This window comes from Mugil cephalus, chromosome 3 (genome assembly GCF_022458985.1).
Source record: "Mugil cephalus isolate CIBA_MC_2020 chromosome 3, CIBA_Mcephalus_1.1, whole genome shotgun sequence".
Taxonomy (NCBI): Eukaryota; Metazoa; Chordata; class Actinopteri; order Mugiliformes; family Mugilidae; genus Mugil; species Mugil cephalus.
Window position 1 is genome coordinate 3,489,977 of NC_061772.1, and position 14,788 is coordinate 3,504,764.

At 41.0% G+C, this 14,788-nt stretch overlaps 1 protein-coding gene across 1 annotated transcript; it reads left to right on the forward strand.

Moving 5' to 3' along the window:
* Positions 1–9,191: 9,191 nt before the first annotated feature.
* Positions 9,192–14,144, forward strand: snrpa1 (small nuclear ribonucleoprotein polypeptide A'). The gene is made up of 9 exons (XM_047580304.1): positions 9,192–9,386; positions 10,648–10,795; positions 11,250–11,328; positions 11,431–11,477; positions 11,570–11,672; positions 11,910–11,989; positions 12,377–12,452; positions 13,066–13,159; positions 13,872–14,144. The coding sequence occupies exons 1-9, from the start codon at positions 9,305–9,307 to the stop codon at positions 14,027–14,029; spliced, it is 867 nt and encodes a 288-aa protein (XP_047436260.1). The 5' UTR covers positions 9,192–9,304; the 3' UTR covers positions 14,030–14,144.
* The last annotated feature ends 644 nt before the right edge of the window (positions 14,145–14,788 follow it).

Genomic DNA, 14,788 nt, shown 5'->3' on the forward strand with positions numbered 1-14,788 from the left:
GACTTCGACGTAATTCGACGGCAATCTTCACTACATGAGAAATAAAACCAGGTTAAACCGCGGAGGAACAATGTGCAAACGATTTTGTCCACTTTCAAAATCGTGTTATACCACGGAGATGGCATCGAGCTCTAAACCAATGTCTGTTAAACAAGGTGTTACCTATGCTAATGTGGCTAGTGGCTCCGCAGCTAGCAAGACAGCACCCTTAAAAGTGGAAGCTCACACGCCAGCCGCCACGACAGGCGCGATGACAGTGCTTCAAGCAACTCTCCAAAAGGATATGCAGGAAATTGCTCAAGTCGGCGATATTCTCAAAGTCCTGCTGTGTGACGCTTCATCAGTTAAATCATCCCAGGCAAAGATGAAGACCGATGTCGCTGCACTTTATGTGAAATTCGACCAAGCTGACTCGTGAATCATGGACTTGGAGACGAGAACGCGCGGCTGGCTAAAGAAATAAAAGAGGGAGCCAAATAGCATGAAGATCTGCAGAGGGCTGTGCAAGATGCTGCTAACAGAGACAGACCTTTCAATCTGCACTTGGTTGGCATAAAAGAGCTCTCTTTTTACTCTTATAAACATAAGTCACACTCAAGATTGGATTGTTTGGGGGCGGCTGTGGCTCAGTAGGTAGATAGAAGAGGTTTTCCACAAACCAAAGGGTCAGCAGTTCAACCCCCGGAATGTGCCATATGCCGAAATGACCTTGAGCAAGACACTGAACCCCCAGTTGCTCCCAGTGCAACTGGCGCTGGTGTGTGAATGTGTGTGTGCTTGAGTGGGTGAATGGGTAGATGTGTCTCTGCCTTTAAAAGCGCTTTGAGTACCTTTGCATAGGTAGAAAAATACTATAATTGTTTATTTTATTTCTGGAACCTATGGCAGTAGCACTAAGGGCGGAGGCAGGAATTACAGGAGTGAAGGCAGGAGGTAGAGAACATGACTTCGATCATCAGCCCCTATTCGTCTAGACACAATTGAAAAATTTTCACAAATCTCTGGCTATAAGATCAATTGGGAAAAGTCAGAGGTTATGCCAGTGTCCAGAGATTGCCATCCAGCTGCACTTAGTGCACTCCAATTTAAATGGATATCATCAGGGATTAAGTATCTTGGTATAAGACTGACTGCTGACATGAGTAATATTATACAACTTAATATGTCTCTGTTGCTTCAGAATATAAAGAATGACCCTAGACAGATGGAAATCATTGTATCTTACACTTACGGGAAAGATCAATACAGTTAAAATGGTAGTTGCCCCTAAGTTTAATTATATTTCAATGATGGCACCTGTGACAATTCCTGCAGGATCTTTAAACAGTATAATCAGATAATTAAGGACTATTTATGGAATGAAAGAGACATAGGACCACCATGTAAAAGCTTTATGAATCAAGAAGAAAAGTAGGCCTTGCCTTACCCAGTGTAGAACTTTATAATGTAGCGTTTGAAATGGTAAAGTTAACCAACCATTGGGCCGGCAATGGCTCATGCCTTGGATGGACACAAATAGAAAAAGAAATCACAGCCCCATTCAAACCAATTGAAATCTTGTGGGTAATCTGAGTAGCTTTGAAGGTAATCCAATCTCACACCATTCCAGAGTAGGGTGGGCAAAGTTACACAAGTTGCTTGGGATGTCCCAATACAGACAAGATTATGCCTCTATCTGGAATAATCCATCTATAAAAATAGACAGGAGGCCTTTCCTGTGGAAGTCCTGGCTTGAGGGGAACCTGAATAAGATTGGAGACCTGTATAAAGATGGGGTGTTTCTGTCATTTCAAGAAATCAGTGAACATTTCAGCCAGAAAGAGAGAGGGGATTTTTGGAGGTATCTCCAGTTAAGGAGTAGTGTAAGAACTTCAGCCATTAAACCAGGCAAGGGGATCAGACTCTTTTTTGAGTTGCCTAGTTGTGCTCACTCTGCCTCAGTTCTCTACGATATGGTTGTGGATGCCCAATGTGGGAAATATAATAATTTAAGACTGGCAAAGGGATCTGAACTGTGACATTGAGGAGGCTGTATGGAAAAACATAATAACAAACACAGGATGGTCCATCAGGGACGTCCAAGATAAATTATCACAGGTATTTGTTGGAAGTGTAATGCACAGGCTTACATTCACTGTGGTAGTGTTCTTTGGATTTTCCTTTCTGGAAAGAGGTTATAGGAAAGCTGGGTGAATGGCTTGGAAAAGCTCTACCAGAATCCCCCCAACTCTGCCCACTGGGAGACAGGTCACTGTCACAACCAGGAATATCAAAAGCAGAATATGGTTTAGCACTGGTGGGCTTCATCACTGCAGCTAGATTCATTCTTTGCCACTGGAAGAGTCGGACTCGAACAGAATTTACTGAGTGGATTAAGATGATGACAGATCATGCCTCATGAACTCATGATAGCAAGGTTGAATGATAACAAGGGGAAAATTACCAGACCTGATATCAGTTTCTGAATCATATAAGAGGGTAGGGGGGCCCAGCGGCTCGGTGGTTAGGGCTGATGCCTAGGAGTTTGCATGTTCTCCCTGTGTCCGCGTGGGTTCTCACCGGGTACTCCGGTTTCCTCTCACCTCCAAAGACATGCTCATTAGGCTGATTAGTGCCCTGCGATGGACTGACGACCTGTCCAGGGTGTTCCCCGCGCGATGCCAGCTTGAATAGGCTCCAGCAACCCCTGCGACCCTAGTGAGGATTAAGCAGTATGGAAGATGAGATGAGATAAGAGGGTAATAGGTGCCTGTAATGTGTGAGAGGAGAAGATTGTATTCTTGATGTATTCTTTTTGTGAACACAGTGTTTAGTGTTGGGTGATTTGTTGTGTTGTTTATGGGCTGGGCTCTGTGTATGTAAGTGTAGTAATATCTTTGTCTTTCCATCTTTGTCTACCCGTTTTATGTCCTGAAGCAGAGCCAGCCCAAGTGTGCATGAGGCCCTAAGCAAAGCTTAATTTTGGGGCACTCTATTTCTGCCAATAATATTGATTTTTGATCATGCACACACCTACTATAAAGTCATTGCAGCTCAGATTATCCTATTGTCAATCTGACATGTCTTTACACATGTATACATACATGTCAAATGACGTTAAAGCACACCCTCTCGGGTAATATTGCTTAATTATAAGACATTGAATTTTAACTACATCACCGGTTTTTGTCTTTTTGTGCTGTTTTTTAATTCGTTTTTTTTTTTTTTTTTGTCGTTGGTCATTGGTTGTGGAGTTCGGTGGAGCGGCCGTTGTGTCTATTGGTGGGTTCCTGCTATTGGCTGCTAGCGCTGTCCCTTGAGCTGCCCGGAGTGAGGCCTGAGATTTCCGCTAAACTTCAGAAGACGTGCTTTGGATGCCAGACTGGAGTTGGTGGTGGAGGAGGGAAGAAGGAGGTTTGGGTTGGTGGTGCCATCTGTACTCAGGGGGAATGTGAGGTCTTCGGCAGCGGGATCAATGGACTGTGTGCCTTGATGGGACCCAGAGGGAGTGTGTCGTGAGAAGTGCTTTGGAGACTTGGTTCATAGGACCACAGTAGATCAGTGCCCGGCTTCGGGACTCTACAGGCGGACACACTCCGTTTGATTTTACATCCGTCCCTCAGCCGATAAGGAAACACCATTGACGACAAACACCATGACGACATGATCCACACCACTGTTGCTATGCAACTGACCAAACATCCCCGTCACCATCACACTATTTTGCCAACTACTTTTGTATATTTTCATAATGCTAATTCTGTAATTTGTTTGATTATACTGTTTATTTTATTTTACCCTAATCTTATTTTATTTTATCTTTCTTTTTATGAGTGTTTACTTTTAGCTATGGTGACAAAGTAATTTCCCTTGTGGATCATTAAAGTCTGTCTAAGTCCAAGTCTAATCGAATCAAATTCAAATCAAACTTTATTTATATAGCACCTTTCATGCAACAACAGAAAATGCAACACAATGTGCTTCACAAATAAAAACATAAAACATTACAAGAAACAAATCAAGAACATACCGCTCCCTCCCCACCCACACACACACACCCCACACATAAACACACACATTACACAGACACACACACACTCACACCCATATACAATGTAAGAGCTGTTGAGGCATGGCAGGTGCACTGAGGCTTAAGACAAGGGGGGCCCGTTCTTGCAACCAAGGGGGTGCCGTCGCGAGACTCACCCCGACCTGGGCAGAGAGGTGGGCCCCACATCTAAGTGTGGAGTGTAGTGTAGCTGCAAATTGAAGATGTAACGCCCTGTCGCTCTGACCCCAGTCATCATGAAGTGCTTCGAAAGGATCCTCCTAAAGCACATCAAGAACCATCCCTGCTGGCCTGGACAACCTCCAGTTTGCCTACAGGGAGAACTGTTCTGCAGAGGATGCTGTCTCGCTAGCACTTCACACGGCCTTGACTCACCTGGACACACGGCCTGGACTTCAGTTTAGCCTTTAACACTGTTCTCCTGGACATGCTGGCCCTGAATTTCCACAACCTTGGACTATCGACATTGCTCTGCTCCTGGATCAGTGATTTCCTCACCAACAGGCCCCAAGTGGTGAGGATAGGAAAGTCCACTGTCTGCCTTACTGATCCTCAGAACTGGCACACCACAAGGCTGTGTGCTCAGCCCGGCCCTCTTTGCCCTCATCACACGTGACTGCCTGGCCATCCATTCCACAAACACGGTAGTGAAGTTCTAATCTGTTATCGATCTAACAACGATTAGACACACTATAGAGAAGATGTCCACAATCTTACACAGTCATGTTCAAGGAATAACCTCCAGCTGAACATCACTAAGACCAAGGAGGTCATAGTGGATTACAGGAAGTCCAGGAAGACTGAACATGAAGGAGGTGGAGCGTGTGGACAGAATTAAGCATACACCATTGCATACATTGTTGGTGCAGTCCTCCGCTAAGTTTGTATCTTTTATTATGTTCATTGTGTTCTGAGCTCCTAAGCGATGGAAAAGTTGGTGAAAAAAAGGTGGTGAGGTGTGGGGTGGTGAGGTTTGGAGGGGTATAGAGGTAGGTCATGTATGGAAATCCGGTTTAAGGGACAGCTTCTTCCCCAGAGCTGTTAAAGCAATCACTCCTCCCCATAGTGAAACACTCACACCCCACCCCCTGCAGTACTCTCACACATGCACCTTCCCCTGTCAGCCACATACACTCACACACCTGACAATCAAACAAACCGCGAGTCCTCATCATTCATTATGCTCTCATAATGATAATAAAGACTTAATCTTGAAACCATCTCTTAGTTATGCTTCTATAGGCCTAGGCTGCTGGAGAATGAGGCACTGAGGACATGTCCTCTACCTTCTCTTCTCTGGCACTAAGCTCCTGTCCTCTAATCTCTCATAATTTCTTTTCTATTACTAACCGCTGTTTCCTTCAGTCCAATGTATGTATCTATGACAGAAGTTTGTTTATCTTGTTTCTCCTGTTCTTCTTTTCTCTCTATCTTCTCTGTTTCTACCTGGCTATCTTTAGCAGATGGGTCCCTCCATATGAGCTGGGTTCTGCTCAAGGTTTCTTCCTGTTAAAGGGAGTGTTTCCTTGCCACCGTTGCCTTCAGGCTGCTCTGGAGGTTTCAGGTCGGTTTTAGGCTTTGTGGTAGATGTAGTCCACGTGCAGTTAGTCATTAAAAAGGTGTGACATGGTATTGTGACACATATACTGTATCTGCTAACAGTCAAGTGGTAACTGTCAACAACTTAAAATCAAACAATGAGCTGCCTTCATTCAAATTGCATTTTATATCTTTATCTTCCAACTGACACTATTAAATAAACTACTTAAAACGTATCAGTAATAATTATAAGAAAAGTTGTTTTTGATCCACCCCACCAACCCAACATTTGAAAAACCACAGTACACATAAGTCACGGGTAGGCTTGGACTTGGCATACGAGGGAGATAAGTCTGGAGTGAAGGTGTATTAGTTGTTATCAGTGTGTGTGTGTGTGTGTGTGTGTGTGTGTGTGTGTGTGTGTGTGTGTGTGTGTGTGTGTGTGTGTCAGGCTAGACTGATTGCTCTGGGTGCTGCTATTTGCCTAATAGGAGTGGTGCTGGTGACAAGGAGTGAAACATAGGAACACAGTTTACATGCCATGCCAATAGAGCATTATAATTGTGCGATGCCATTTCTTTTGTACAGTAGACGCTAACATCACGTTGGTGGAAATCTTCCACAGACACCTGCAATTAGCTTCCACTTGCCTAAACCGAAGTATAGCCTAATTTAGTGGGGAAAATGTCATGTTTTGTGGTTTACCGTGGCTCAACTACCACACACAGGTTATTAACACATAAGTGATAGACTGGGTAGACTATGTATCTGTTCATATATTCAATGCTATAATCTAGTTTTCACATGTTGTTTTCACTAGTATTTTTTCCACTCTGCTAACTTTCCGTAATCCTTCATAGGGCACTCATTGAAATGCATGGAAATTCTAAATTTAAACCCAAGTGCTTTATCATAGGATATCAGAAGATGGCATTTTTATGAAATTTTTCAATTGTTTTCATTTTCATGGAGAAAAAAACAAGATTAATGAAATAAACATATAGTTCCGTTCCAGTCAGCGTTTATGCAGAGGTGGAGACTACATTTGCCCTTGATTTTTGAGAATGTTTCCTTGATCTTCACTGATTGGCTGAAAGAAAACCACATGCTTCTAAGCCTTACTGAAAGGTACAGGGACGCAATTTAAAATGTGTGCCGAAGTACCATATGGTTCTTTGCCCCATAAAAGGTTAACAGGAAATAGCCAACACCGTGGTAATCTCCTGGCCCCATGTAAACTTTGTTAAGTTTGCTTTTAAAACTTCCTCGTCGTCTTCTTCTTCTTTACCTGCAAAAACTTCTGGTTTTATATTAATCAAATAACGTCCCCCCATTTAGTTCTCTTTCTGTTGTATTTTTTTTTTTAAGGTAAATTTATTTGCTTATAATCTGAGAGGTCCTCTTTGCCTTATTCCAGCCTCTCCTGAGACTCTGATACAAGGCTGCTAACACTATGAACTCACTGTCATGAAGACACTTTTAACTTGTTTTTAGTTTTAGTTTTTAAGGGAAAACTTTACATCTGTGAAAGTTACAACACCTACACACACACACACACACGCACACACACATATATACGATGATGGATGTTCTTTTTATCTTTCTTGCTGTTCAGATGTACTGATGTACACTGACAATAAAGCATTCAAATTCTAAATTTTCAGTGTGATTTGTTGAGTTATAGGTGTTTTACGAAATTGTTTTTACCTCGATCCTTGATCACCAAAATGTTATCACATTTTCCTTGTATTTGTGCAAAATTAAAATAAATAAATAAAAATACATCAGGACTTTCGAAGATATCACATTAGCAAGAGTCAATCTGACAGATAACCCCACAATGCAACATAATGCCTTCAGCTGTGGCTGAGCCGGCCAGCCCTTGGCACCAGACCAACTTAACCAGTTATTCACCTTGAACACTGTAGTCAACTTAAATTAGTTAAATAGGATTTGTATGTACATTTGATACAGTACTGAATACATTACAATAAATTAGCAGGATTTATTGTAAATCAAGTAGACAGACATGAGATGCAGCAACGTTTCTTCCTCTGTTTCAGTCAATATCCTACGTAGTTACAAATCATAAAATAGAGGAAACAGTAAACAAGCTCACTCTCATACCTCAAACATAAATTGTAAAAGACATTTTAGAACAAAATACTCTGTTACACTCCCTCTGCTCATTCTTTGCAGTGGCTGTCCAAAAGTCTTTGGGTGGTGCACAGGGTTGATTACATTAATTAAACCAATTTCATGCTGAGTTCATGGTAAACCCTTGTTCAAATGTTTTTCAAAGATTCTGGGAGTTCAGAGGGATTCAGGTAAGCCATATCAGATTTAACAGAGCCTAAATAAAAACTCTCCAGGAAAACTTTAAATATGGAAGTACTAAAAATGCTAAATTAATGTTGAATGTAAAACATTTGCTTTAGCTTAAAAGATATCCACAGGCAGGTTCATTTTTGGTTAGCAGAATGGTCTCATAACGTTTGTAGAATTTGTTCTTGGGATGTTCTAACAAGTTTGCAAAATGTGTAGTTTTGCAGCAAATGTTCCAGGGCCCTTCTGTGAAGCTTGACATATGCAGTATTAATCATGACACAATACATCAGACCTGGGCATTTTACGGCCCGCGGGCCGCATACGGTCCTTGGGCATTCCCGTCCGGCCCGCGGTACGTCAGTCATGAGCACAGATGAACTGTGCATGCAATACGACTGTGTTGCTTTTATTTTGAGCCATGATGTGTTATTTACGTCATGGCACTGTTAGTTCGTCAACAACAAAAAAAGTAAGATTGAAACAGCTTCTTGCCATCTATTAACCCTCAAAAGTCTGAACGGATCGCTGGCATCCGTCAAAGCGGCCGATTTTGAATTACCGTAAGTCACAGTGGTTTGCGCTATTGACAGTATTCATTGTGACTGAACACTGGTTAGTTGTGCTTTTGCCTTGAAGACCTTCGTGACATCTCAAGGGTATAACTAACTTTGTTTTTACCAAATTTTCCTCCAAACAACTCTCTCTTGCTGTGGCTCCGCGATCGTTGCTCTTCAACCTGCAGCCGACAGCAGCGGTGCGTCATCATTACCGTAATGGCAGCATTTTTTTCTAGAAAGCGCAACTTGAATATTATCCATCGGGGATTGCGGTAATTCAAATACAGCAAGCTTCTCTTTGTGGGCAGACGGACATTCAAGTCTTAAAGGGTTAAACATTTATTGAGATTTATTGAGATACAGAAAATAATTCCACATTCCAATGTGTTATATCCAAAACTACAGATCGATTGTGTTTCATTTTCCTCTTCAACCTACACCAAAACTCTATTTACAGAATATTCTTATGTTTCTGATGACCAGTAGCAGCTTATCAACATATATAATTTACTGCTTTTTACAATGGGAGAAAATTAATATTGAGCAGAATAACGTTCAAGTTATCGTTTGGTTTGGCCCTCCAACACGGTTCAGATTTTTCATGCGGCCCCCTGTAGAAATTAATTGCCCAGCCCTGCAATACATGAAATGAACTCGGGGATCAGTGGCAGGCACCCCTCACAATACTGTCCTCCATCCGCTGGGAGGCGCTATGAGAAACTAAAGGCAACGTTATCACCGTAAGTGTTCCGGGTAGCGTGTAGCGGTAGAGGGAAAGCACACTTCTCAGGATATTTGTGACAATAAGCTTAAGCCTGATTTTGTCCTCGCCATGGTGAAATTGTCCGCGGAGCTAATCGAGCAGGCTGCTCAGTACACCAACCCCGTGAAAGACAGAGAGCTGGATCTCCGAGGTTAGTTCAACTTCCTTCACCACAGCAGCCTAGAGTTGGAGGGGCCTGCTGTTAGCTCGGCTTCCTCCGGGTTTACGCGGCCTCATTCAGAACTCAGTTTAAAAACGTGAGCCTGGTACTTTGTCTTGTGAGCTGCAAATTGTATTACACAGAAGCTTCGTTTCAAACACTTTTACTTAGTAGCTGTAAAGCTTGTCACGAGTGGCCGGGAGCATGCACTAACGTGTTCCATAAGTGTTTAGTGGGTAATGTATGAATGGAAAAGACAATACCTGTATCACCAGGGATGGGCTGCCGTCTATTCTCTTGTACAGCAATACTGAATAACCTCAGCGGTAACATCGCTATCTCAGTGTGACGTTACTAAATCGCTTCTAATTGAGAACGTGTGCGAAAACAGACATTAGCTATTGTTAGCATGGCTAGCCAACTTGGCTCGGAGGCAAGGAGCAGTGGAAGTCAGTCATTCCTGAGGGTTTGCACAAGCAAACTGGAAATATATAATTAAAAGGAGGCAACTATAAGACGAGCTCTAACTAAATGATAAGTTACACAAAACTCTGATTATATGCATTCATGGATGATTAATTGGTATGTAATCAAAACAGATGGTAGATGATTATATTAAGGTGACCAGATTTCTGAAATGATATGAAAAATAATTAAATGTAATCAAACTTCTGTAATGTCAATAGCTGCGCGACCGGCTACCGTAATAACTCTTGATGTTGTTGTCTACAACCTTTTTTTTTTCTTTTTTTTCTTTCTCATTCAGGTCATCCAAAACGGGGAATGTCCCAGGAAATCGGGGACTTCTGGTCACCCTAGCTTAGGCTATATTATACATATGACTTGTTATACGCGTTCATAATTCCCACTAAATACACTTTACACTATTGACAGGACTCATTCTGTACTTGGTCACACTACTGAACATATATTATTATATACATGAGCTCATGTTGCATACATACAGTTATTATTGCTACTGTTAAAATTATGTACATTATGTTGGATAAATTCGACCCCTTTTTTTATTTTATCGGTATTCATTTTTTTTAATACTATAACTTTTTTTTAAGCTGACTTTCTATTGTCTGCAATGCTGTATCCCAACAGTATCATACAGGGATTAATACCGTATGTTTATTTATCTGTCATCTAATTTCCTAGTAAGAACTGAAAACTCGCTGTTAAAACGTTGCTATCTTTCAGTGTTCTGCCTATGCATTTATTTATATCTTTATTTTGCATCTTACAGGTTATAAAATCCCAGTGCTTGAAAATCTTGGAGCTACTCTGGACCAGTTTGACACTATTGATTTGTCTGATAATGAAATCAGAAAACTGGACGGCTTCCCTTTGCTCAAGAGACTGAAAACACTGCTGATGAACAACAACAGGATCTGGTAAGTAATTCCACCAAGTGGCTTGAGAGGAATGGGTCCCAAATAAACCAGGGATTATATTCACAGTTTATTTCTACAATTATAATTTATTTCTACTTTTCAAGTTATTTGATAAATACTTTCATTCTTACTGAGTCCTAGTCAGAGACCAGAGAGTTTACTTAATGCTTTTAAAAGGTTCCAACATGTTGGGATCGTAAAAAAACATAAGAACTCATTTGCACTGAATGAAGTAATAAAAGTATGGCTTTATTAAGGAATACCCACATGAGTGACTCCTTGGTTTAAGAGTAGATTTATCATAGATCCACTGAAAACAACCTAATCAAATGGAATACTAAATGTGCGTAGGTTTTTTTTTTTCGGCTTACTTGGGCTTTGGTCATTAGTTGTTGTCGATGAAGAATCAGTCTTGATTACAGTATGCTTATAATGTTATGATATGTTGCTCCAGTCGTATAGGGGAGAATCTGGAACATTGTCTGCCGAGTTTAACAGAACTGGTCCTCACAAACAACAACATTCAGGAGCTGGTGAGTACATTTCTGCAACAGAATTATTTTAATAGCAAATCCCTCTTGTTTTGCTATTAGCACGTGTTTCTGAATCTTTGTTTTCTTTGTTTTCCTGTGTAGGGTGACCTGGACACACTGGCCACGGTGAAGTCATTGAGCCTGCTCAGGTAGAAATCATTAAGACTCGAAGACACGTTTATTGTCTCACGTACCACTGTGTCATGATTGTACACATTTGTAATTATCACTGAATTTCCAGCTTGCTAAGGAATCCGGTGACAAACAAGAAGCATTACAGGCTCTATGTCATCAACAAAATCCCACAGATCCGTGTGCTTGACTTTCAGAAGGTAAAACTGAAGGTAAGTTGTGACAAGTCCCAATCCAATTTATATTAATGTGATCCTACTCTGTGTCTGAGCTATAAAAGCTAAAACTGGAAGATTAACTGTTGTTTTGCAGTGGTTAACAGCCTGTTGAACATCCATGGAGTTCTGGTGAATTGTTTGAATTCCTGCCACATCGTGCACCACTTGGATGAAATCTGAGACTGTCATTTTTCAAGCATTTTTCACTTTAACTGTGTGATATTGTCATAGGAACGCCAGGAGGCGGAGAAAATGTTCAAAGGCAAACGAGGTGCTCAACTTGCAAAGGATATTGCCAGGCGATCAAAAACGTAAGATTGAAAGTCCGTGTTAGACAGCAGCTTCTCAGAATCACTGGATCCTGGCTGATCAAAGGGGTTAAATACTGTCACCAGTACTCACAGACAGCACCTCACATCATTTGGAACCCACATAAGACTGTGAGGATCTGCACAAAAAGACAGAAAGTCAGTATATGTGTCTGCAAATGTGGAGGTAATAATTAAGTTTAAGTTAACAAAGCTTAACACACAAAGCTGGAAATATTCACCACAGTGATGCTCAGAGCTGCTGTCTTTGGACAATGTATCAGTTTATTTGACCCAAGAAAAGATACTACACATGAGACTACACTGGTTGAGAGGTCAGAGAGGCCTGTGTGTGCGCATGTTGTTCATGTGAGCTGTGTTTCTTCTTAGATTCACTCCTGGAGAGGCAGCCCAGCCTGAGAAGAAGAGGACAGGGCCGTCTCAAGCGGATGTGGAAGCCATCAAGGTTCAGTTCTTGCTTATCCATGGCTTTTTTTTGACCGTCCATAATGAAGATGCAGATTCAGCCGTTGGCGTCAGTAAAGCAAAGATCCTCTGTCAGGATTGAATGGGGGACAGAGCAGTTATGTGGCGTCATGTGCTGTAACCATTTAGCTACTACTGTGCTACTAGGTTCATGTTTTCAGGCGGTTTGGGACTTAAACTATTACTTCCTTGTCTTCAAAAATGCGCATGGATGGGTGTCATTTGAGAAAAAAAGCAAAAACAGACACATTTTAAGTAACACCTACTTGCATCTATCAACTTCTGTCCGTCTTGAGTGCTGTTGATCTGGTGTCAGAGAGCATCCTTTAACAAAGGGAAGCATCACCGTCACATAATGACAATTCTACTGTCGCTCAACCGTATCAAACACATCTATGATAATGATAGTGATTGTCATGTGTTAACACAATGATTACACAACAGCAGTGGAATTTACGCACAATGCACTGATGTACAAAATAACCTAGGTGAACATTCAGACCTTTTGCATTGGACGTACACAACATTAATTGAACGACTGAGAATACAAGTTGCCGGATTGTTTGAGGCTTACACGAATGACTGTATTTCAGAATGCCATCGCTAATGCCTCGTCCTTGGCGGAGGTGGAGAGGTTGAAAGGGATGCTGCAGGCTGGCCAGATCCCTGGCCGAGAGCTCAGACAAGGTCAGTTTGCATGAACGCTCTTAACCAGAACTGGGGCTTTAAGAGTTGGTGTCAGAAATCTGTACTGAGGAAGTAACATCACCAACCAAACAAAGAAGCACCTTCTGAATAGGCAGTGATGGTAGTAGCAGTAATTTTTAGCAGTCTATGACAAAAACTTAATCTGTGGTGAACTGGTGCTGAACTGGCAACCTTTAGTAGTTGCTCCTGGGTCTTAGAGCTTCACTTGCAATATTCACATGGACACTGCTATTGCACCAAGAATTACAATAGAGGGAGGGACAGAAACATGGTGATAGCAAAACAATGATTCATTGAAATAAGCATCTAAATTGATAAATAAAGCTGGGACGCTATTGGTAGTAAGGTTGAAAAAACATTAAAGTAAATTTTATCTATATTTGCCTTTGTCATCTCTTTCTATTGAATTAATTCAATGTCAGCAGTTGTTGGCAAGAAAACAACAGTTTTTTATATTCCTGACAGATTCACCACTCCACAGGTGGCAGAACCACTCTGAGCATGTTCAAAGCTCTGTTCAGATTAATGTTATGTTACATGTAAAACACTTGATTTCACTCAGGTTGAATGACTATTGTCCACGTACATGTGGCCAAACGGTCAAAGCTAAAGAGAAAACATTAAGTTTTTATAACCTTTTGTATTTTCAGTGATGGATGATTGAATGGATATATTTATTTTGTAAAATCAGGTCAAGCAGAGATGGTGGAGGAGGAAGAAGAGGAAGAGGGTGACGCTGCACAGATGGATACACATATGGGTGGAGGTTCTGGGGAAGAAATGAATGAGGGAGACCAAGAAGAGGATCAAGATGACATGGATGAAGAGCCACACATTAATGGCTCCTGAGTGTGCTGAAAGCGTTTTTGTTTGTTTTTTCCTTGTTGAATTGTGTTATACATTTGTTTACCAGGATCTTTTTATTTTGTAAAATTACATACATTAAACTGATTTCTTACACTGCTGTGAGTGTGACACTTTTCTTTAAAAAAAAAATTCTCAGAATGTGGCCAGTCTATATGATCCGGTACAACCTGTAGCACTAGAGTAACACTTCCATATTTCAGCACTAGTACTGGTCCATTAACAATTATGAAGAACAAAACACATAATCTGTGAGACGTCACTATACTGTTCCATGAAGCTGAACAAGGATAATTACATCTCAGACATTTTTTAACTGTATGTTTAAAAAAAAAAAAAAAAAGTGCACATCTTGTATATAAAAATATAGGGTTGTGTATCTGAACAGAAAAAGTTATCTTGCATGCTTTTATTTCAAAAAATTAAACAAGCTTGTTTATGCTTAGAAAGTAACTACAAGAGGTAAGTAGCATACATCTTAAATATTTCTATTAGCCTAAAGTAATAATGCTGTACCGAGTAGTAAGTATTTAGAGTGGGTTTGTGTTAAACTTGTGATAAGTGAACCGATGACATTCTACGAGAGAAGATGCAGTTTATGATGGGATCCTCCCATGAGTGGCACGAGCAGGGCATGTCACCCTGGCTCCTCTTGAGCCAAAGGAGGCTGAAAAAAACTGTATTTTTAGTTATTTTTAAGCAACAATATAATATGAGATGGATACAAGATAGGGTATACGTAGT

Coding starts and splice junctions, on each gene's coding strand:
- snrpa1 (XM_047580304.1), top strand. CDS start 9,305: ATGGTGAAATTGTCCGCGGAGCTAATCGAGCAGGCTGCTCAGTACACC. Junction 11,673..11,909: donor TTCAGAAGGTAAAACTGAAG/GTAAGTTGTGAC, acceptor ATATTGTCATAG/GAACGCCAGGAGGCGGAGAA. Junction 13,160..13,871: donor TGGCCGAGAGCTCAGACAAG/GTCAGTTTGCAT, acceptor TTGTAAAATCAG/GTCAAGCAGAGATGGTGGAG.